Source organism: Artemia franciscana, chromosome 15 (assembly GCF_032884065.1).
Source record: "Artemia franciscana chromosome 15, ASM3288406v1, whole genome shotgun sequence".
Taxonomy (NCBI): Eukaryota; Metazoa; Arthropoda; class Branchiopoda; order Anostraca; family Artemiidae; genus Artemia; species Artemia franciscana.
The window spans coordinates 13,626,771-13,652,797 of NC_088877.1; the positions used below are offsets into that span (position 1 = coordinate 13,626,771).

At 35.5% G+C, this 26,027-nt stretch overlaps 1 protein-coding gene across 1 annotated transcript in view; it reads right to left on the bottom strand.

The window, feature by feature from the left end:
- The window catches only part of LOC136036533 (cGMP-inhibited 3',5'-cyclic phosphodiesterase 3A-like), a 266,516-nt gene that overhangs the window by 130,483 nt on the left and 110,006 nt on the right, over positions 1–26,027 (bottom strand). The window contains exons 8-10 of the mRNA XM_065718837.1: positions 25,628–25,772; positions 21,854–22,641; positions 8,227–8,385 (exon numbers count right to left, since the gene is read on the bottom strand). Coding sequence (XP_065574909.1) covers positions 8,227–8,385; positions 21,854–22,641; positions 25,628–25,772 — 1,092 coding nt within the window. The remainder of the gene's footprint in view (positions 1–8,226; positions 8,386–21,853; positions 22,642–25,627; positions 25,773–26,027) is intronic.

Below are 26,027 nucleotides of genomic sequence, written 5' to 3' on the forward strand. Positions count from 1 at the left end.
TATTCCCTGTGTCCCGGTCGTCATTTGTGTCCCGGTATCCCAGTCTGTAATTTCTCTTTGAGTGTCCCGGTCGTTATTTATATTCCCTCTGTCCCGGTCGTCATTTGTGTCCCCGGTCTGTAATTTCTCTTTGAGTGTTTTTTCTTTTTAGTATTTTTTAATTTTACATTTTTCTTTTTTCAGTTTTCTTTTTCTTCTTTATTTTTCAGCTTCACTATGAAATACATATCGCCGAACCTTTGTTTTTTTAACTAAAATCTGATAGGCACTGATGACCTTATCCAACTCAAAATCCCAAACCCAATCATCATCGCTATCATTTTCAGTTTTGATATGTTTTGACTCTCGCTGTCCAGGTGGATCTTCATCTAACTGCGCGGTTTTGCGTTCTTTAGCCTCAAGCCTGTTTCCTTGCTGTTCTTTTGATTCCTCGGCACGCTTTCTTTTCTGACTTTCTCTATCAGCAGCAAGTTTTTTGGCATAGACTCTTTGAGCATCTTCATCGGCTTTTGACATTATAAGTTCATCAGTCATTTTAAACTTAAACATTAATAGATTTCTACGTGAACATATATGTCTTAAATATCTTTAATGACGTCACCGTCATAGCAAAAATGACGACAACTAACTTCATGACGTCAGCCGACTATATATATATATATATATATATATATATATATATATATATATATATATATATATATATATATCAGGGAATATAAATGACGATCGGGACTCAGAAAGAGAAATTACAGACTGGGACACCGGGACACAAATGACGACCGGGACACAGGGAATATTAATGACGACCGGGACACAGGGACACAACTACAACGGGGACGCCGGGGGCACAGGGGGATATATAAATGAAGACGGCGATACAGGGAATGTTCGATTAGCAATCACCATCAACAAAGCTCAAGGGCAATCATTAGAATCATGAGGTATAGATCTGAATACGGATTGTTTTTCCCATGGACAATTATATGTTGCATGTTCAAGAGTCAGTAAACCTGACAATCTATTTATATGCACAGACAATGGGACTGCGAAGAATGTTGAGCTCAAGGGCAATCATTTAGAATCATGAGGAATAGATCTGAATACGGATTGTTTTTCCCATGGACAATTATATGTTGCATGTTAAAGAGTCGGTAAACCTGACAATCTATTTATATGCACAGACAATGGGACAGCGAAGAATGTTGTATATTCGCAAGTTTTACGTAGTTAAAAACATATATATATATAAAACATATAAAATATATATATAAAACATATATAAAAACATATATATATATATAAAATATATATATATATATATATATATATATATATATATATATATATATATATATATATATATATATATATATATATATATATATAAATATATATATATATATATATATATATATATATATATATATATATATATATATATATATATATATATATATATATATTCACAGGTGGGACACAGGGACACAACTACATTGGCGCGTAACTAATATGGCGCGTAACGACTTGCCTGCGGGGGGGGGGGTTTGGGGGAGGCGCGAAGCGCCCCCACCAACTAGGTGTTGGGGTGGCGCTTCGCGCCACTCCAACACCTAGTATATATATATATATATATATATATATATATATATATATATATATATATATATATATATATATATATATATATATATATATATATATATATATATATATATAGACGGGAATTCTATAAACGGGGTTTCCAAAAAGTTTCAAGTTATATCCACTTATTATACAGGAAATAATTTAAGTTTGTTATTCCTAACTTTATTTTGTGATCACCACGAAAGATTAGTATTGTTTTCTTTATCAATATTATTATTATTATTATTATTATTATTATTATTATTATTATTATTCAATCCGATTTCCACAGGCTGGGCAAGCTGAATGATTTTTCGTAGCACTTCTTTCTCACCTTTTACCCAGAATTAGATCTGCACTAAAAGCAATAAGTAAAGCCATTTCCAAACAGAACTTGTTGAAATCTGTTTCACATGATTGCAAAATATCCAATAAGACTTATGAGCAAATACTCTTATTTAAGTGGCAACAATCTAGAACTGCAAGATTTGTAAAATAGGATTCTGATGCAGCAGAGCTTTAAAAAAAAAGTAAAGACTGTGAGGCTAGAAACGAATGGAGGATGCTTTTCAATTCAATTTATTGTCAGTTCTTAGGTCATTATCTGCTGGACCAGTAGTATCGAATTCTTTTACCAACGAGTATAAGGCTATCTGAAAATGTTAGCTAGTTTAAGAGTTGACTGAAGACCCACCTTCTGGGTGGGTTCTTATTTACTTAAGAGACTAAGTAAATAATTTAAATGGATGGCTTATTGTTTTGTTTTTTAATTAGGATTTTTTTTTCTCTCTCTTTCTCTTCTTCTTCTTCTTCTTCTTCTTTATTTTCCTTTTGTTTTCTTTTTCCCACTTTTTTGTTTCATTTCATTTCGTTTTTTGTTTTGTTTTGTCAATGTTGTCGGTGTTTTTGTTCATTGAATGTTTATCAGCCACTATTAAAAAGTCTTTGACTTTCTAAAGTGACTGATGTGGTCTCTCTCTCTCTCTCTCTCTCTCTCTCTCTCTCTCTCTCTCTCTCTCTCTCTCTCTCTCTCTCTCTCTCTCTCTCTCTCTCTCTCTCTCTCTCTCTCTCTCTCTCTGTACTCAGGGGGGGGGGGGTAAGTCCTTTCCCCCTGGAAGAACAGTACTCAAACCCAAAGGATATTTCGATAATTTTCTTACAGAAGAAATAAGATTTTAAATATTTCGCAGACACCTTTTTTGCAATTTAAAAAGGGGAAAATATGCAAGGAGAAATCACAATGTGATTTCCTTTTACTGCGTGGTATAGATAATTATGTAAGGTAGTATTACAGATAGAGCAAAGCAACATGTCTTTTTTTCAAACAGTGGCTCTACGGTATATACGAGGCACACTTCTGGAAAGATACCGAATGGCTTAAAACCGTAAGATGAGCCCAAAAGAGTATGCTAGCTCATTTTGAGAAAAGGTGCCAAATCAGCTCTTTTATTTCAAGGATGAAAACTTTATCTGGCTTGCATAAGGAAGATGGATACAATAAAATTTTAAATTTTATTTGAGTTTAAATAACGAGGACGGATACAAAAGAAAATATAAAATTAGAACAACCGAGGCTAATAGTGGGTTTTTGCCGTTGATGAGATTTTGGAAGAACATGGATACGTTTTGGACTTAAGAATGGCCACTGTAACAACAGTTGGTAACTGAAGTTCTGAAACGCGGGTGCATCGAAAAGCTAAAGAAAATATTCTGGACATGTTTCTCGGAAAGGTAGAACGATTATCTAAGCAGAATTGTTATTAGGTACTCAATTAGGCTATATACCAAAGACTATATACCAAATAACGAGCGAAAATTGAGCTTTTTCGCAATCAAGCTTCGGGTTGAACCAAAAGCAGGACATTCTCGAATTAGGTGGGAAGAGTTTGTACGATTAGATTGAAGGAGAGTGTAAATTACAAGGGACGCTGCAGAGTAAACCTCCAAATGGTGTATTAAGAAGAAGGAGGAGTACGTAGACAATATTTCCACTTCTACCGATTTTTCACGAAATCTACCGAAAGATTTTCACTGGAAATTTTCGCTTCGTGGTGATTTATAACAGTCTGATGACAATTTGTGAGTCAACTCTGACAAAGATTTATCAACAGAATCCCACTTTTCTCATCTTTTTGTGAGCTTGAAACTTGCGTCTGTAAGCCCTGGGGCTAAGCGGGCCCTTGTATGGAAATACAATTTTAGTTTGGCAAGATGGGTCTCTGAAAATGAGGCCACAAACGTGCAAAAAAAAGGATATTTTTGAATCAGCTTAAAACTATCTGGAATTGTTTCGTCGACACACGGCACCAAACATTTTGTTGGGTCGGGGAAAGCGTTATAAGGCCTTACAACGGGTCAAAACCTTTTTTAACCTGACCGGTTTTACACTTTTTGCAATCGTAGGTCCCTGGGGCATAAGGATCCAGACACACAAAAAAAATCACCAAATACTTGTTCACCCAAAAACGTGTCTCATGAGTGGGCAGGTTTGGATGTAGCTGTTTACTTTTTGTTTTTACTTTTTTTTTCTTGAAATTGTCCTCCTCAATTACTATCGTGAAAGACCAGCTTAAATGGATTGTATGTGTTCTTATGACATATCAAGACCTTATCCATTAAAAACACTCCATGAGAGATAACTTGCGAAAGAATAAGGCAACTTCAGAGCCCCCATTCAAGCTGAAATACGACTGAAAAAAATTCAAAAAGCTTTGAACAAGGCAAAACAAATTGGGTAAAACTGGCCGCTGAAAATATACCAAACTGACTAAAAATCAACCAAATGATATTTAAAGCAGAAGCTCAGGACATGAATGAAGAGAGATATTGCTCAGTTTATGCGTCTCAGACTGATAAACGCTAAGAATAGCAACAATAATGTAACCTGTTACATTTGCCTATCAGGTACAAGGGAAAAGTAATATCACAAATAAGGGACGTCGAAAGGTTGAAGACAAGGACACCCACAAAAAAGGGTACAGTCCCTCTTCTCTTAACAAACAAGTTAAATATATACCTCAAATATGTCTAATCTAATGGCCCCAAGTACCAGCATGCAAAGTATGAACATAAAAACCTCAATTTTGAGTTGGGCCTTCCGTAATCTTGACACGGCGAGTCCAATTGCGCAGTTAGACTTTTTTTTTATATGCGAACTAGTATCTACAGGGACATAAAAACAGACTTCGCTGCTTTCCCACAACATAAAACATAGAAACATAGCAGGAGCATACTAGAACCACAATATCTACTATACACGTCCAACAGAAAACCGAATGGCAAAGGACAAGAAGAAAGCAGAAATTAGAAAACTTACTGACAAAATTCTGCGTCTTCACCAATTTCTCCGATTCAAACATCAAATAAAAACTATTTTGCAGTTATCCCGAAGATTCAGAAACGCTCATACTAGGTTTTGATAGAGGATGGTATAGTAGATAGTACAGATTATGTAGTAGATAGCATAGATAGTATTTGGGAGAGAATAGCACTAGGTTTTGGTGGAGGATATTATAGAAGTTTTGAAAGCAATGTGGAAGTTATTATTTTAAATTTTCATCAATTCGAATATTATTAGCAGTGAGCTGAAAATGATATTAATTCCAAATCCCACATTTTTTTTTTCATTTTATACATCCCACTGTTTTAGCCTTTTTCCAATCCAATTACAAATGACTAAAATACGACAAAAATAATACTCGTTCTTGAATAGCTATTCATTGTTAATTACAGTTTGAAAATGATTTTTAAAACTATTTTGAAGAGTTCTTCTTCTGGGAAAGACGGACCAATTAACAGCCATCAAGAACACTCAGCCGTAATTTACAGGGAAAATCAACACGAGGTCACTAAATTAGAAACTACGCCGCATCTGTCTCGTCATCTCTAACCTTGGCAAATTAACAATCTACACAGAACAAAAAAGTTCACTTTCGCCCATAAATCTAAATTTGAGCCAGGTTATAAAAAGTTACAAAAGATTAAAAATACCAGACATTCAAGCAAAAAAAGACAAGAGCCAATTTCAGTAATAGCTGACACGGCTCAAAGGGTAGATTAGTAGCTTCAAAGCTATTCACAGACTAAGCCACATTTAACATTACCTAGCACCGTAATGAGCATCTAGTTATATTGTGGAAAAAATTCAGAGGATTCTTTAATTTGTACTTCTATTGCAAGAAGAAGAAAACAGAATAATACAGAACAAACTTTGCCAAGAGAGAGATAACAAAAAGCCAACTATTTGAGCGTTAATCGACACTCGTCTTTTGCAAACACAAAACTGTGAGAAAGAAAAGATAAAATAAATAAAAAAGCACATAAAACTATCATGAGCTTGTCACGTTTCTGGGCACGTAATGTTCACTAAATTCGATTTTTGGTTCTATTGATATGGCAAAGTCTTTCTTCTTCTTCTTCGTTTCATAGAATGAGACTGTGCAACAGTCTTTACAGCTGCTCCCACCTTATATACTACTACCATATGTTTATGGATAGTTGGTCCTAATCATCAAAATGTGATGAAAAATGGAAAACATTTTAGAACTTTAAAAGTTTAGTTTTCAGTGTTCAATTAAAAAAAAAAATTGAGGTATTAAAATACAACAACAAAAAAAACAACATAGGATTAATTGCATCGGTCTTAGCAGGGTCTTGTCTTGCTGTATTGACTCAATCCACACCTAAGACAAATTCATTGAGACGAATAGTAGGTAAAAAAATCATAGTGTCAGTTCTAATCACTCTAATAGAGGAACCTCCCAACAGAAGACGAACAACCTTTGTTCTTCTCAAAATTTTAAAGTAAAATATATTAGCCTTGTCTTAGAAAGACGATGAACGTGGCCTGAGCCAAACAAGGGAAGTTGGCAAAGGCTTCCAACCACATCTCATTACCTCCTGACCCAATTTAGATCATGGGTGGCCAGCCCAAATAATCTTGCAGTCAATTTTGGAAACGTACAATAACTCCTTGAGCCTCATACTAAAATATATAGCCCCATATCAGATTTAGACCCACTCCAGACATTATCTGTGGTGAGAAAGTGAACCTTAATTAGTTACTATTAATAATTTATTCAACTAATATTTCGTAATTACTAACAATTTAAAATTATCAAAAATATTTATTTCACTAGCGCGCCATACGTTTTTCCAGTCTTGCAATTTGTTTTTGCAATTCGATCTGAATTTGGGTGATTCAGAATCGTCACTGGTGTTGTAAGTTAGCTTCCGATGTGTTTAAGCGTTTATAGTGTTTGGTAAATTCCCATTCCGAACAAAAACAATTCGCAAGTATAAGTTGAATCAAAAACATTAACATATTTTTGTACCAGATTTCTCAAATCGAAGGATGTCTTAACTGTAATGTAATTGCTGCAAAAACTTATTTATGATTCTGATTTCAAAAAGGTATTTACAATCAAAGTTTTTTTTTATAGTTCTTTTTTCACAATATAAATACTAAAATCATGTATATTTTTAATACATTCGTTTACACTACTTTTGCCATTACGTTATTTAAAAGTAGCATGAGTCTCGGAGGCCGAAATAAATTTCAAGGCGCATCTCGTGCAACCTGCGGATTGCTCCCCTCTAGTTTAGTCATCCTACTTTTTACGCTAAAGTTTGACGCTTTCTCACAACTCTAATTTTTAAACAATAAAAAAACTCTAGCGTAAAGAGCGGGGCGTTGAGGAGGGGACAGCCCCCTACATATACGGAATAATTTCTGTTCGTTTTAAGTTTTAATGTCGCTACTTACTTTCAAATAGAAAAAAAACTTGCTTTTTCATTTAATGTATTAAAAGACCTTATTAAGTTTGATTGTTTAGATCGGGATTTGAACCTGAGAATGGTTTTTCATTGAACGGCTCCCGAAACAGTAAAGTCGAATGAACGTCTTCATTTTTCCCTGCCTTGACTAGACGATTAGAACACTCAAGCTAGGAACTCAAAATTTTATAAGAACAATCTCAATATCTCAAGAAAGGGAACTAGCAAGTGCAGAAAAAGATAAAAGTTAAAAAATGAAAAACTCTACAAACAATTTGATACTGGGATAGCAGATGGCACTGTTGTTAAACATTTTTTTTCTGTTTGTTTTGAAGTCTAACTGTTGCTCTCACTGAGTGTTCAGTTTTTCCGAACATGGCCCTAGCTTTTCGTAGCTAGATTCACACGAGGTGTAACACCCTCCCCCGAAAAAAAAACCTACTCGTAAAAAAATCAAAAATCAAAATCATAATATCTAGACAAAGGGTTCTTAATCCATAGCTCTTGTATAAATTGAAACTGAATGATAAGTGCATAGGACTCCATCTCTGGGGTAATGGTGCTCGGTTGCGTATTTAGAAGTTATACTGATAACTAATATAAAGCAAAGTGATATTTACTTTGATACTCAAGTGGAAGGGCTATCTGACTCGGAAATCCACTGGTCATCAGATGAGAAAAGCAAACCTGTTTAAAACGCATTTTAAAACCTGTTTAAAACGCATTGGGGAAAACATAGCCCAAAAAAGAGCTGTTTCTTTTTTAGAGCGAAAAAGGAAAGTAAATGAAACAAGTAAAAAAAAGAAAAAAAGGAGAGTTACTCACCGAAGAAAGAACGAGATCCCCTGTTTTTTCCAATAGACTAAAAATAGGAAAGTCCCACATCTGAAGAGAATTGAGCAACGGATCTGAATCCATAAGATCGAGATCGTAGACAGCATTCCCATCGCAAGTTGTAATGATCCGTGAAGTCCGGACGGATGACTAAAATAAAGAGGGGAAGCAGTGATAAATAGCCACTCTCCATTGCTTAAACATCCTTCTATTTTGTCTCCTTTGATGCAAGTATAAATAATTTTATCACAAAATACGGAAGTGTAACTTTTACAGGTTCATACAAGTGCAGATTTGAGTATTCCAAATATTTTCAGTTATCTTACTCCTAATACATTTCCCCTCCTTAAAAATTATTCCTTTTTTGATGTGAACAGACAAATTTCCAAGAACAAACGGTATTATGATGTGTGGTTGTGATTTTTAACCAGGTGGAATTTTCTTCCGCAGTAAGACTCGCCAGCCAATCAGAGAATATAGTAGGGGATAGATTAACTCGAATAATACTTCTTTTTTATGGTTGTTTCTGTGTATCTTGCCCCGAAGTATAGCTTTTACTCGTCAGAAGATACGTGGATTAGAAGTGAACAGAAGCATAAATAATCTTAAGAGAATGTACGCCAATATAATTTTACAAGTTCGTACAAGTACAGAAATGAGTAATTCAGTATTCCAGATATTATCATTTACTTTACTACATTATATAAGGCTGTTTGGAGTCCAAAGAGACTAAGTCCACTTTTTTAATTTCTTATGGTTTTAGGTTTCAAGGTCTTGATATGCCCTTCACTACTTACGCCCAAAATAAAATTTCCTAAGAAAAAACTTAATCCCCCCCCAAAAAAAAAGAAACAACACATTTTGGACATTGAACACCATTAGATGAGTCTGTTAGCTCTTTTTGTTGATAACATTTTTTTCTGGGTAATATCTTTAGTGTTAACATTGAAGCGTCGCGTGTTAACTTCGCCTGCAATATTTCATTTATTTTTCTTTTTTTATCGTACGCCATGGTTCCATTATTTTCTTAGTAAATGAGTGTAAAAGTATTCTCGTTTCTTGTCTTATAATTTCTTGCTGTATGTGTTTATTTAGAACACAATACATACTGAAAAAAAGGAAAATCTTAATATTTCGTTTTACAAAAATCAAAAACAAAATGTATTCCCAATAATTTAAGCAAAAGTACTAACGTCTTTATTTTTTCTACTTTCTCCTGGTTTGTTTTACGAGAAATGTTTGTCAACTGAGCCACTCACATAAAAGATTCGTTTTTAATATCTAAATACAAAGAAACTCTCAGAGAGTCTACAAAATGACTATCAAGACGAATGCAATTCTTTTTCATGTCGTAACTGTAAACCCTTTTTTCAGACGGATAACCCAAGGTCTGTAGCAAAATATTCTGAGGTAGCAGAGTAAATTGATGCTCTCCTTGGCAATACGGGGCCCTTGGGTTGAATCCCACCACCGCAAGGCTAGGCGGCAGGCATGCTACCTGTCCCTTTAAAAAAGATCGGGCAGCTGAAACGTGAATTCGATGCCCTATGAGCCACACCTGACTCCGAGAGGTTTCTATCCTATCCTTTTCTTTGAAGCAAAATAAGTAAGTAAGCATAACAGCATTAGACCCTCAAGGTGCAACCCGGTGGTGCTGATCTCCGTCTCAAGGCCTTTCAATCAGGAAGTGCAACAGGGGGTTGGGGACCAGCCATCCTTTGCTTATGCAAACCCTTCCTGCTTACCTTCGCCAGATATCTCCAGGTACCCATTTAAAGCTGGGTCGACTCTTGCTGAGCTAACAGTGTCACGCCATTGACCCCGTACCAAACTAAAATAACTCGCTACGCTGGGGATCAAACCCGTGCTCCTTGGACAAAGAATTCTCAGACCAGCGCGCAAACCACTTAGCTAGGACGACTTAGCTGAAGCAAAGAAGTCTTACGAAGTAAAACTTTCTGACAGAAGATTTTCTTTTTTTAAACATACTAAAGCCAAACCTAATGGTTAAAATCCAGCATTAATGTTTCATACTTTCGTTCTTTAAAATGACCCGGATATTTTTATCTAAAAAAAAAACTCATGAAAAAAGATACCTAAAACCTTCGACCAAAATATTATTTCTATTTATATCTTAAAAACATTTTACGTGTTAGAAAAAAAAACACAACTTAATAAAATTCATTTATAGATACTCGGTTGTCTAAATTTCACAAGACAATTCTAAAAATCTTTAAATTGTTGAAAGAAATAATAAGTAATAAATAATAAATTTGGAAATAATAAATTTAGAAATAATAAATTTGTAGAACAATAGATCCATTTCCAGTAAAAATTTAGAAATAATAAATTTATAACTAAGAATAATAAATTTATTTCTAGATACTTGGTTGCATAAATTTTACAAGACAGTTTTAAAAATTGTTCGATTGTTGAAAGAAATAATAGGAATAATAAATAATAAGTTTAGAAATAATAAATTTAAAAATGGTAAATTTAAAAATATTAAATTTATTTCTAGTAACAATTTAGAAATAACATATTTACAACTAGAAATAATAAATTTATTTCAAGATACGTAGTTGCCTAAATTTCACAAGACAGTTTTAAAAATTTTTCAATTGTAGAAAGCAAAAAGCCTAAGAAAGGATAAGACAATATTTGGAACCTAAATTCTTATAGAGGTATCTTATGATGCATTAAAGAGTGAATAAAAAAAAATCATAAAAAAATATCTCATTTCAGGTATAACATAAAAAGGTATAACATTAAATTCTAACAGGTATAAAATAAAAAGTTCAAAAGGAAAGTCAGGAGCGAAGTTAAAACCCAAAGTGATTAGAATTACCTAAAAAAGCAGGGATATCGCCCCTTAGCCCCTTCTCTTACTTTACCACTTAGCGTCATTTTCACTTTAGTATATGCTTCTAGTTTGATTAATTCCTCTTTCATCCTATGCGTGCCGTTATGCACATAAATATAAGGTTGGATTGGGTTAGGAAATCCAAATTAATGGCTACTGCACAAAGAATGTATAAAAGGCACACTGTCCGCTTTCCTTTGTTTTAATACCGTCAAAAAGAACTTGCATTTCTCTATAAAAATGTTAAATTTCACAATATCCATACAGGGGGAGTGAGGTGGGATGACGAGCATTCCCTCTCCCCTCCAATTTTGAAATTAGATATAAGTGTGCACAAATAAATAAAGATACATTCCTTTAAGAACAAAATTCCAGAGAATTTATTCTTTTTCAGAATGAATTTCTACAGTTGTGACAAAATTTCTATACAAATTACCTGCATTAGATATGTATTGTAGGCGGTCAGAAAGGATCACCAAAAGAGGGCAGGACACAACCGATTAAAGTGCGTCCAAGAATACCCCAGCCAAAACTGTCTCAGAAAAATATGGTTCACCCGACCAAAATGTCGTCATTTGCGCCCAAATTACATTTATTTGCACCATATCAAATTCACAAAACATTTTCCCTCTTTAAGTTTCGACTAAATGCACCTATGCTTAACAATTTATTCCATTTTTTTTTACTTTTTATCCAGAAATGCCAATAGTAACAGTAAAACAAATATGCCTAGATAGCTCCATTCTAAGTAACCTAAGATAATAGAATGTATACAGCATTTTCTGACATGAGTGTTCAATATGTCGGCTTGGAAATATTCCATTTCCCTTTGCCTATCTAATAGAAAGCGAATTTACGTCAATGACATCAGTTTCTTAGAAATCTATCATTTATTGAAACTTAATTTTGTCATCAGCAAATCTTGTCGCCATGACACGATGAGCGGGATCAATTCAAATTACACAATTTTACGTATTCATACTAGAAAATTACCTGCGTTTGGAATTAGATGTGCTTTTCTTAGGTCTGGGCTTTAATTAATAAAACTATACTACAAAGTAAAAGAGCCTCAAGTCAATACTTGAAAAAGAATTTGAAGAAAATTCCGGGAATATTAACACGAAGAATTCTCACATTCAGCGCTTCATAAAAATTGCAAAAAAGATAGAATAAAGATAGAATAGAAAAAAGAAAAAGAAAAGATACAATAGAAATAGAAAAAGAATAGAAAATATAATATAGAAAATAAAATAAAAATAAAAATAAAAAGAAGAAAAATCAAAATAGAATAGAAAATCGATAGAAAAAGAAAAAAGATAGAATAAAGTAGGAGAGAACAAGAGGCTGTCATAAGTAGCACCATAACAGAAAGTGTAAGAAACTTGACTCCTTTGGGACTTAAAGCTAAGGCCTTATTCCAGATTGTGTGGTACACGCAAAACGTGGGGACAGAAGGCTCCAGCAGCCAGAGGGGAGCCAGTGCATATATGAATTCAAGAGTCTGTTCATTCTGCTTAGTCCATTTTGCAACTAAACTATTCAAGCTAAAAAATTAAAATTTTCTACAAACAATCTTGGAACCAAGAGAATGCCAAGCTATATACTTTAGTTAAAGAAATATACAAATATATGCATAAACCGAAAATATAAAGCTATGAACAAAATGGCAGCTATATAAACGTTTTCATGTATTTTAATGATGGAATAGAATAGTGAAAACAGAAAAAGTGAAGCGAAGACCATCTGTGAAGGCCGAGAGCCCAAGAAAGTATATATATATATATATATATATATATATATATATATATATATATATATATATATATATATATATATATATATATATAAAAATAAGTTGTCTGTCTGTCTGTGGATCAGGTGACGTCATGTTTCTGTGTTGACTGACGTCATGAAATTAGTTGTCGTCATTTTTGCTTTGACGGTGACGTCATTTTTGGTATTTAAGACATGCGTTCACGGAAAAATGTTTAATTGTAAAATGACTGAAGAACCTACAATGGCAACAGCCGAGGAAGCTGCTCAAAGAGTCTATGCCAAAAAACTTGCTGCTGATAGAGAAAGTAAGAAAGGAAAGCGTGCCGAGGAATCACAAGAACAACAAGAAAATAGGCTTGCGGCTAAAGAACGCAAAACCGCGCAGTTAGATGAAAATCCACTTGGAAAGCGAGAGTCAAAACATATCAAAACTGAAAATGATAGCGATGATGATTGGGTTTGGGATTCTGACTTGGATAAGGTCATCAATGCCTACCAGATTTAAGTTAAAAAACAAAGGTTCGGCGATATGTACTTCATAGTGACGCTGAAAAATAAAGAAGAAAAAAACTGAAAAAATGTAAAAAAATAAAAAAAAACTAAAAAGAAAAAACACTCAAAGATAAATTACAGACCGGGACACAAATGACGACCGACACAGAGGGAATATAAATGACGACCAGGAACCTCAAAGAAAAATTACAGACTGGGACACCCGGACACAAATCACGACCGGGAATATAAATGACGACCGGGACGCAGGGACACAACTACAACGGGGACGCCGGGGGCACAAGCGGGATATATAATTGACGACTGAGACACAGGGATTGTTTGTCCTGGTTGAACTTCGCTGAAGTAAGGATGCTAGGGCTATATTTTTAAAAAAAATTGTTTTAATAAGTGTTTTTATATTCAGTTTTAATTCTCACAATTTGATGTAAGTTCTTTTATATATATATATAGTATTGTATTGTGCTGAAGACGGCCCTTGGACATAGGGCCGAAATATCTACATAAATAATTTCCATTGTCTTGAAAAAACTTTCCCTATTGTTTCTACGTTGTATTTGTTTGTTATGGAAAGGCAGTGTGGTCTTCGTCGCTATTTTCCTCAATTTTTGTAATTTTTCAAAATCAACAACCCCCAGCTCCCCCAAAGAGAACTGATCCATTCCAATTATGTCAATCACGTATCAATAACTTGGGCCTATTCTTCCCATCAAGTTTCATCGCGGTCTCTCCACTCTAAGCGTTTTCCAATATTTCTGTTTTCCCCCTCCAACCCTCTATGTCCCCGGATCCGATTCAAATTGAAAATGGGGCATCGGATACATATGATTCTTCTATATATCAAGTTTCATTAAGATCCGATCACCCATTCATAAAAAACCTCGATTTTCACGTTTTCCAAGAATTCCCCTCCAACTCCCCCCAATGTCAATGGATCTGGTCGGGATTTAAAATGAGAGTTCCAAAGCACAATATCCTCCTAAATATCAAATTTCATTAAGATCTGATCACCCGTTCGTAAGTTACAAATACCTCATTTTTTCTAATTTTTCCGAATTACCCCCCCCCCCCACCAAAGAGGGAGGATCTGATCCGGTTATGTCAATCACGTCTCATGGACTTGTGCTTATTCTTCCCACCAAGTTTCATCCTGATCTCTCCGCTTTAAGCGTTTTCCAAGATTTCCGGTTCCCCCTCCCCCCAGTGACACTGGATCCAGTCGGGATTTATAATGATATATCTGAGTTACGACGTCCTTATAAATATGAAATTTCATTTAGATCCGATCACTCCTTCGTAAGATAAAAATACCTCATTTTTTCAAATATTTCAGAATTAGCCCCCCCCCCCCCCTCCAACTCATCCAAAGAAAGAAGATCCGTTCCGGTTATGTCAATCACGCATCTAGGACTTGTGCCTATTTTTCTCAACAAGTTTCATCCCAATCCCTCCACTCTAAGCGTTTTCCAAGATTTTAGGTTCCACCCCACCCCAAATCCCCCAATGTCACCGGATCCGGTCGAAATTTAACATAAGAGCTCTGAGACACTACATCCTTCCAAACATCAAATCTCATTAAGATCCGATCACTTCTTCGTAAGTTAAAAATACCTCTTTTTTATAATTTTTCAGAATTAGCCCCCCCCCCCCAAACTCCCCCAACAAGAGCGGATCCGTTCCAGTTTTTTCAATCACGTATCTAGAATTTGTGCATATTTTCCCACCATGTTTCATCTCGATCCCTCTACTCTAAGCGTTTTCCAACATTTTAGCCCCCCCCCCCAAATCCCCCCAATGTCACCAGCTCCGATCGGGATTTAAAATAAGAGCTCTGAGACACGATATCCTTCCAAACATCAAATTTCATTAAGATCCAATCATCCGTTCGTAAGTTAAAAATACCTCATTTTTTTCTAATTTTTCCGATTTACCGTCCCCCCCCACTAACGCCCCCCCCCCCCAGATAATCGAATCGGGGAAACGATAATTTACAATTTGATCTGGTCTCGTTCCTGATACGCCTCCAAATTTCATCGTCCTAGCTTACCTGGAAGTGACTAAACTAGCAAAACCGGGACAGAGAGACAGACCGACCGACCGCCAGAATTTGCGATCGCTATATGTCACTTGGTAGATACCAAGTGCCATAAAAACGAAAAGCAAAGACACACATTGTTAGAAGACATGCAACACCAAAAATGTTAGCGAGTCAATGAAAATCAACCTGGACAGCGAGAATCAAAACGTGTCAAAATCGAAAATAATAGCGATGACGATTGGTTTTGGGATTTTGACAAAGATAAGGTCATTACTGCCTACCATACCTTAGTTAAAAAAAAAAGATTTAGCAATATGTATTTCATAATGACGAAAGACAAAAGACAAGCTGAAAATGATAGCACTAATGATTGAGTTTTGGATTTTGATATGGATAAGGTCATCAATGCCTACCATACCTTTTGAAAATCAAAAACCAAGACTTGATAAATACTTGGAAGAAAAATATATTTGGTCCCACTACCAGAACAATTAAAAAAAAAAGTTCGGCGATATTTCTTCCACAATGACAAGAGACAAGCATAGGCAAAAGAATTTTTTGTCCCACCACCTGAACAATTAAAAGAGAAACAAGAGCTAAGAGCTCATATGGCACTTGTGACGAGGCAAGAAGATCGAAGAGCCAAGAGATCGTATGGTATGAGCTATAACAAAATTCTAAGAATCAATAGATTTATTTAAAATTAAAATCAGAGGCTTAGTCGGGATTTAAAATAAGAGCTCTGAGTCACTATGTCTTTCTAAATATCAAAATTCATTAAGATCCAATCACTCACTCGTAAGTTATAAATACATCATTTTTTCTAATTTTTCCTCTCCCTTTAGCCCCCCAGATGGTCGAATCTGGGAAAACGACTTTATCAAGTCAATTTGTGCAGCTTCCTGACACGCCTATCAATTTTCATCGTCCTAGCACGTCCAGAAGCACCAAACTCACCAAATCACTGAACCCCTCCCCCCAACTTCGCCAAAGAGAGCAAATCCAGTACGGTTACGTCAATTACGTATCTAGGACATTTGCTTATTCTATCCACCAAGCTTCATTCCGATTCCTCGACTCTAAGCGTTTTCCAAGGTTTCCGATTTCCCCCTCCAACCCTCCTCCCAGTGTCAGCGGATCTGATCGGGATTTGAAATAAGAGCTCTGAGAAGTGAATTCTTTCTAAATATCGAATTTCATTAAGATCCGGTCACCCCTTCTTAAGTCGAAAATACCTCAATTTTTCCATTTTTTCAAATTAACACCCCCCCCCCCCAGCTCCTTCAAAGAGTTATATCAAGTTTCATTAAGATCCGATCACCTATTCGCAAGATAAAGACACCCTAATTTTCACGTTTTCCAAGAATTACGGTTTCCCCCTCCAACTCCTCCCAATGTCACAGGATCTGGTCGGAATTTATAAATAAGAGCTTTAAAGCACATACTTCGTTTTTCGATTTTTTCCAAATTAACCGGCCCCCCACTCCCCACAGATGGTTAAATCGGGAAAACTACAATTTCCAATTTAATCTGGTCCGGTCCCTGATACGCCTGCCAAATTTCATCGTCCTAGCTTACCTGGAAGTGCCTAAAGTAGCAAAACCGGGACCGACAGACAGACAGACAGACAGAATTTGCGATTGCTATATGTCACTTGGTTAATACCAAGTGCCATAAAAAGGTAGTCATCAATCATCAATGCCAGCCGTACCTTTGAAAGTCAAAAACCTGGACAAAAAAAGCAACATAATTTTACAAAGGCACTACTTCCATTTGGACGTCATGATATCAAGAAAAGGCTCCAATTGTCTGCGTTTAGAAGACAAGCGACAACGAGAATCCGTGCATAGAAGCCTGCCGCGTGTCAAGCGCAATATATATATATATATATATATATATATATATATATATATATATATATATATATATATATATATATGTATATATATATATATATATATATATATATATATATATATATATATATATATATGTATATATATATATATATATATATTTATATATATTTATATATATTTATATATATATATATATATATATATATATATATATATATATATATATATATATATATATATATATATATATATATATATATATATATATATATAAGCCTAAGGGCCATATACACACAACAATTTCTAAAAAATAAGGAAATCACCAACAGAACAAATTACAAAGCACTCAAAAACATAATACATAGCGACAAAATACCTAATGTAGTGAGAAAATAATTGTCATTCTGTATAATATATAACAAATAACTGCATTAACTTTTCCTTCTTTTTAAGCTTTTATCTATGTACACAGCAATACGAAATATTGTGGTTGGATCACTACTTTGTAGAATACTAGGAAGCAGCAAACCAATCCCATGTAAGAATTTCTCCCTTAAATCATAGACCCCCGGGCACTTCTGGAAAAAATGGTCCAAAACTTCGCCCTCATCTGAATCAACTATCTTTTTGTCGAACACCTTTAGCCTGCTCTGGATTGGAAGGCAATTCACTCTAAGCTGAATTCATCGAAATAAAATCATAGCCGCTAAATTAAATTCAAAATAAACTTAGTCTCCAAAACCAGCCTTAGCCGGATTATAAAGTTTCAATGTAGAAAATTTAAAACTAGCCCTTGACAATACTGCAATTCTTGACCCTCTAAGATAAATCGTACCTGGCTTTCTAAATCTGTTGGTAAATCATGGGAACCAAGACCATCATTCCATAAGTAAGGCATTCCTACTCTTTCTACTAATGACTTAATTTGGGACGGCCACGATGTTTTCAAACCATCATTCAACATCTGATAATATGCTGCTCTTGCTAGTCAACCAAAATCTAAACATCAAAATAGACTTACGTATCTTTAACAAAAACAGGCCCATTTAACCTTTCAAAATCTTTGAATGAGTTGTCTGATGTAGACCAAATACTCTTTTATAATACTGGAGCTGGAGGGACTCCAACTGATGTGCTGCTTCTCCACACCAAATTTCTGCTCCATATTCTATAACTGGTAGAACTTTTGTATTAAATATTCTTTTATGCATTTTTAGGTTTTCAATATCCATTATGGCCGAGTTTCTAAGAACTGCAGGCATGACCACTTTGACTATATTGATTATTCCATCAACATGACCCTTTAAACTTCCATTGTCCTATTAAACAAATCCTAAATAATTTATTCTATAACTTACGTTCAGTTCCTTGAAATTAAGTTTAAATCTATAATTTTCTTCATCGCTTACTTTCCTTTTTTAATTTAGCAAATTCAGTCTTTTCAACATTCAGCCTAAATTTTTCATCTGCAAATATTCTTTTATGAGAATCAAAAGCGTTCAGATGCAAATCTTGCAGTGTACTAGCCACCGAAGCAATATCATCTGCAAATAATAAAAGTCATAGTTCTTGGGTTCATAGACTAATTTTCAGAGCCCATCAATTTTCTAGAAAATCAAAATAATCATTGACAAAAATAGTAAACAATTTAGGAGAAAGAGTGCTGCCCTGCTTTACTCCCAGCTTAATATTAAAAAGGTTAAAAAACCTGTTACCAACTAATACGATTCCACTCACACAAATGTTCAAACTCACTATCAACCTCACAAACAAATGAGGGAGGCCAATTCTCAACAGGGCATCCTTCAATAGCTCTCTGTCGATACTATTGAACGCCTTAGGTTCATTATAGCCCTAGAAAGTGGGTTGAACCATATTTTTCGTACAGCCTACTGTTTGAAATACGGTCAGTCAGCCGGGTACCCAGAACAATCCGTAGGCAATTTCTCTGGAAAACAACTAGCAAATCTCCATCCCCTTTTCGGAGCGTCAATGCTTCAGAGCCATATATAACCACTGTCGTCATTGTAGCTCCCAATATTCCCATCTTGGTTTGCAGACTTAACCTTATTCGTATTTCTCCAAACTTTTTTTTATCTGGTGAAAAAACACCCTGAGCCTTGGCTGTTCTACTTTTAACATCTTCACTGCTTCCACCGTTTTTACTGATAGCACTATCAAAGTAAATGAAGCTGCCCACCTGATCAACCTTTTCGTTAACCAACGTCACCTTTTCATTTTCACTTATTCCTAGGCTTAGTAACTTATTCTTCTGAACATTAATTTTCCTAAGTCTATTCTAGTATATATATATAAATAAGTTGTCTGTGTGTGTGTGTGTCTGTCGAGTGACGTCATGTTTGTGTGTCGCCTGACGTCATGTTTTCGACTGACGAAATTACAGACCGGGACATCGGGACACAAATGACGACCGGGACACCGGCACATAGGGAATATAAATGACGACCGGGACACTCAAAGAGAAAGCGACCGGGACACAAGGAATGTTCGATTAGCAATCACCATCAACAAAGCACCGGGACACAAATGACGACCGGGACACAGGGAGTATAAATGACGACCAGGACATAAGTAAAAAAAAAAACTAAAAAAACTAAAAAAAAGGTAAAAACTACAAAAAAAATAAAAAGAAAAAAAACTAAAAACTAATAAAAAAACTAAAAAAGCTAAAAAACTAAAAAAACTAAAAAAGAAAAAAAAGAAAAAAAGGAAAAAAAATGAAAAATAAAGGAGAAAAACAAGACTAAAAAAATAAAAATAAAAAAAAAACTAAAAAGAAAAAAGAAAAAAAAACTAAAAACAAAGTAAAAACCAAAAAAAAACTAAAAATAAAAAAAAAGGGAAAATACAAAAATTTATTTCATCATATACCATTTCAAAAACGAATGTATATACAGACCGGGACAGCGTAGTTGGAGCATTGTATCTACGCACATGTTGGCCAGGAGGCGTTTTGTCAGCGGAAATAACAATTTTATTTGTATCAGTAGGCATCAAATTGATGGCTGTTTTGAACAGACGCACTAAATTATTATTTTCGTGGAAAAGATGTTGCAATTGGGAAACGATTGTCCTTTCAACGTTGGGAGAAATTTTGCAACGTGCATTCAATTCAGAATTTCTATCACTGATGAAGTACAATTGTAAAAATTTATGATTCTCGCCTGAAAATGGTAGAAGGGACCCTGCTCTATGATAAATTTGCCCTTTTACGTTGAAAGTAGACATAAATTGATCTGGATTTTCGATTTGGGCTCCAAACGACGTCATTTGGAAACATGAGTTGTATTTTCTGATTTTTGACAAAAAACGCTTAGATTCTGACGTAGTTCCAGTAAGGAAAGTCTTCAATGGCTCTGGTGGTGCAGCCAATAGAGGAAGTTTAACTTTTCCTGAGGCGCAACACATTCCCATTGTTTCACCATTGAATTTCAAGGCCTTGCAATAGGGACAAATTTTAGACATTGTCCCGATTTGAACACATCTACTCAAGCTATAATCATCGACTGGGCTGTACCTGAATGCCAGGCGATAACTTTCAGGTTGCTCTGATTCCTCGGCACGCTTTCTTTTCTTACTTTCTCTATCAACAGCAAGCCTGATTTCTTGCTGTTCTTGTGATTCCTCGGCACGCTTTCTTTTCTTACTTTCTCTATCAGCAGCAAGCCTGATTTCTTGCTGTTCTTGTGATTCCTCGGCACGCCTTCTTTTTTCACTTTCTCTTTTAGCAGCAAGTCTGCTTTCGCGTTGCTCTGGTAGCTCCTCGGCACGCTTTCTGTTCTTTCTTTCTCTACCAGCCTCAAGCCTGTTTCCTTGCTGTTCTTTTGATTCCTCGGCACGCTTTCTGTTCTTTCTTTCTCTATCAGCCTCAAGCCTGTTTCCTTGCTGTTCTTTTGATTCCTCGGCACGCTTTCTTTTCTGACTTTCTCTATCAGCAGCAAGTTTTTTGGCATAGACTCTTTGAGCATCTTCATCGGCTTTTGCCATTGTAAGTTCATCAGTCATTTTAAACTTAAACATTAATAGATTTCTACGTGAACATATATGTCTTAAATATCTTTAATGACGTCACCGTCATAGCAAAAATGACGACAACTAACTTCATGATTAAATATCTTTAATGACGTCACCGTCATAGCAAAAATGACGAAAACTAACTTCATGACGTCAGTCGACACAGAAACATGACGTCACCTGACAGACAGACACACAGACAGACAACTTATTTTTATATATATAGAATATATATAAATAAGTTGTTTGTCTGTTGACTGACGTCATGTTTGTGTGTCGACTGACGTCATGTTTGTCGACTGACGAAATTACAGACCGGGACACAAATAACGACCGGGACACTCAAAGAGAAATTACAGGCTGGGACACAAATAACGACCGAGACACAAAAAAGGCTTTGATTTTTTTTTTTCTTAAAGGCTTTGAGCAATTGAAAATTCTATCAGTTTACGCGATACATCAATATACAATGTTTTCGAATTAAAAAGGCACAAAATGTGCAAAGACTTTCAAGGACCAATTATTTTAATTTACCTCTTCTGATGATTCATATCCTGGCACATCCAAATTGGTTTGGTCTCTGCTCGAAGCGTCAGCTTCTGAGTCGTCGTCAATCTTTAATCCAGTTTTCAGTTGAATATAAGGGGGAGAAGATGGACCACAACCTATATCGTCTTCCCCATGATCACTAGAGCCGGGACTATCAGATGATTCATAATCAGAGGTCCTTGGTTTCCCAGGTCTCTTGGGTAAAGGTAGCCTAATAGTAGGTAATGGCCCGTTAGGCATTTCACCTTGCGGACTGTCCAACTGTTGCCGATGAAAATTATGATTACAACATTTTATGCGTTCTGATTCACTATTTTCGTCATCTGCCCGATCATCACTAATTACCCACTGATCACTAGCACTAACAGCAGAGCCACGTCTACTAGTAGATCCTCGGCGATTACTTCCAGAACCTCGACGACTGCTAGCAGCTGATAATGATTGAAGAGGTTCTTCTTCCTGTTCTATACTGTGACTCCTATCTGAATGACTAGAGGCAGTTCTTGGAGATTCTCTTCCACCAGCAAGAACCTCTAGGTGTGAAATATCTGAAGATGTTAAAGGATGGAAGCTGCAAACTGTCTTTCTTTCTTTCATCAATCGCTTCGCAGCGGAACAATGTTGTCCAAAAAGGGCAGTAGTAGAAAAGCTTCGATTTTTATGTGCCATATAAGACTGTGGAGATGAATGATGGGATACGTGATGACTTTGCTCGTTTGAACCGATAGTGCAAATATTGTGCTGAGGACTTGTGACGACAAAAGGCTGTCCATCTGAAATTAAAGGAAGCACTGTTACTTATAGATTTCTACAATATAGTTATCATGCTAGAAAAAAGTCAACTTTGAATTTAAATTTTTTTTATAAACAGAACTTGGAACTGTATTTATATTAAAGGTTAAGTAAGCAAATTGACACGATTGCTAAGACTCGCTCACCAGAGTGCTGTCTCGTTTATGCGTGTTAGATAAATTTATGTAAGACCCTACCCAGTATTAGTGAGCAATTGTTTCAGGACAAAGGCACACATATGGAGAGGCTATTCTATGTACATCAAAGTGTGGACTTAATCAAAGCGGTATGGAACACAGATGCCTTAGCCTGATTTTTGTAGAAATCAAATTCCTTAGCATCGTGACACTTAAGAATCTAATAGATGCTGAAATTAAGGTTTGAAAACAGTGTGGTTTTAGGAAGGAAGAGGAAGCGTTGACTGTATTTTCAAACTAAGAATAATAATTGACAAAGTATCTGAATCATTACATGCCTTTAACTCTTAGTTTTAAAGGTTACTAGCAGGTATATGATTCAGCTGACAGAAAAGCTATGATGAAGGCCGTTATAGAAGGTTCTATCCTTGTGGGACATATCAGATAGGTAGGTTACATTAAAGTGGCTAGCACTACAACAGAGAATAATATTGCAGCTGTTAAGGTAGGAAATAAGGTTAGCAGTTGGCTCGATGCGGATCCAGACGTTACGAGCATTCGATATCTTAAGGGATTACCCTATCTCGTCCATCGTAAATTGTTCAGTCTGTGTGGCCAAATTATCTAGAATTGATTGGGCGGTCTTGCCATAGCTTGCAAAGCCTGGATAAGATAACCGAAAAAACGACAGAAAACTAAAAACCGACACCGACTTTCCCAGAAATCTTAGAGAAAACAGCAACTTCTCCGGCTTTGTGCTAGAAACAGAGTAAATCAGATTTAATGAATCTTACATATTAGAAAGAGTGAATTTTGTTTTCTCGATGGAACGGAGCAGAATTTTCTTATTAAACTTCAGAAAAGGCAAGTTCCTAAAAATACTCTAGCATGCCTGCTTTTAAACATTAGCAATCAGCTTAAAGGAAGTATCATTTGAGTATTTTTGACACTTTTGGGAGTTCCCTGCTGTGCTACCTGCTTTGACTGAAAGCCTTACCGATACTATATTAATGCTGCTAGTTGTACATTGAATAGACAGCGCTTTGTTTAGCAATTAGTAACAGTTTATATGTTTTCTTTAGTGAACCAGCCTCTTGTTAGCTTTCGAACTGTTGATACATTTCACATCTTCAATCACTTTTTATCATAATTGCTTTGGGAGTTCTCTGTGGTCGTGGGGAAATTCGCTAATGGTGTCATTGTCTATGAGACGGTCACCTGATGCTGAGACTCGCAATACGATTTTTTAAACATCGAATCACCTTCAGCAACGTTCTGGCCTAGACTCTAAACTCTCCTAGAGTTAAATTTGAATGTGCAAGATAAAAATGCTATCGAAATGAATAACAATGAAGCTGTTGAGGGTTTCGGGTCCGAAAATGAGATTTAAAATTCATGTTTACAAGACTAAGTCAGTTAAACCAGTAATATATGAGGGCGAAGAAGTTATAAAAGGTAAAGAAGAAATCGTGGATAGCTTTACTTGATGGGTAGCATTATTAGTAAGGGTAACAGATGCAGTTAAGATGTAAAAGTAGAATACCCTGACACTGGGTGTTTTGGTTTTCATCTACTTCGCATTTAACTGCTTTAGGAGTCACAAATGCCACATTATTGCTAAATTACAATAAGGCGACCCGACATGTCGCAATAATTTCAGCAATAAACCAATACAAAAGTTATGAGAACGCATATAAACAAAAATGCAAGAAAACATGCTATAAAATATGAAATGCAAGTTTATTTTCAGAAATTTTAGTAAGTTTAGTACGCTAGTTTTAATAATTTTAGTTTAATTAGTAAGTAAGTTTAATTTGTAACTATTAGTTACCGACACGACAATTACTCTTTAGTTTTTTTTTATCATCCGGTCCCTCCCAGGTTCATATAATTCCTTAAGTCCTGAATTTTCTTAAAGAAAGGTCAAGAGCACTGTTTAAACGAAAATTGAGCAGAAATAAGGTCATATAATAAGTCAAACTTAACACGAACAGAAACTAAAAAGGTCAGTCAAGTTAAACTTCAAGTGAATAAAAATTTCCACAAACAAGAGCAGGACTATCACCTCCTCGTTTCTAGGTATCCTTGAACGAAAAAAGTTTGTTTTATAAATTAGGCCTAATTGAACCAGGAATTCCCAATTTAAGATTCAAACCGTTCGGGAAAACGAAATCTTTGGTGCTTTTTCCAATCCCTTTTTTGGGGCGAACTACTCATTCCCCCTCCCCCCTTTGCTTATGCATTGGATGTACCTCAGCCCCAAAACTTGTGGATATAAATTTCAATCCAATGAAAAGTAAGTAATTTTGAGCCGTAACTTCAAAAGGCATCTAGAGCCCCCTTGGCCCAGAAGCTTACAAATGTAAGCTTTAACATGTTCGGAGGAAAAAAAAATCTTTTTGGCCCTTTTCTGGTACCGATTTCAGGGAGAATCAATAACCTTGTTTTCATTTTATTTTTTTTGTATCGGTTTTCTTTTCTTTTTTTCTAGGAAGGGAAAAATAGAGCTTATTTCTATTCTTAAATTTTTCTTGCGTTGAGAATTAAATGTGCACTGAGGCAAAAAACAAATACAAGCAAAAATAGATGAACATCATTGAAAGCTCAGACCAGAAGAAAGCTGCAATATTTACCTAAACGTTAAAACAATGGGAAAGAAATAAAATAAATTATTTAGTCAATAAAGCATGATGTTTCAACATGAGAGTTTCCCACTGCTGACACAATTTCATGAGACTCCTGTTTGTTTTGTTTTTTTTATTTTGGGATTATCTTTTGCTTTTTACGCCGCTTTTTAAATTTCGTGGTAGTCATACATAAAGTCACATACCTAGGGTAGGGGTTCTAAAATTGGTTGCTCGTTTCCTGCTAGGTTCAGCTTCAATGGTCGGCATGCCAGTAGCACTAGTGGTAGTGGTCCACGTAGAGGTAGACATTCGACGAAGAAGGCCAGGTGGTACCCCTCTTTTAGACCTCTGGAATAAATTTATCGAATAAAATGTGTCAGCTTGTTGAGCTTCCTCCTTTTTTTGTACAATGAAGTTAAACGAAAAGTCCTTAAAGAGTTAGGACTGTGCTGGAAATACGCAACATATAAATTATCATTACAAGAAGTGAGGGAATGGATGGAAGAGCAAGATACAGGGATAGAGGAAGGGAGGATGGGGTGGATTGGAGAGAAGAGAGAGAGAAAGGAAGAGAATGGGGATAGAGAGAGAGAGAGAGAGAGG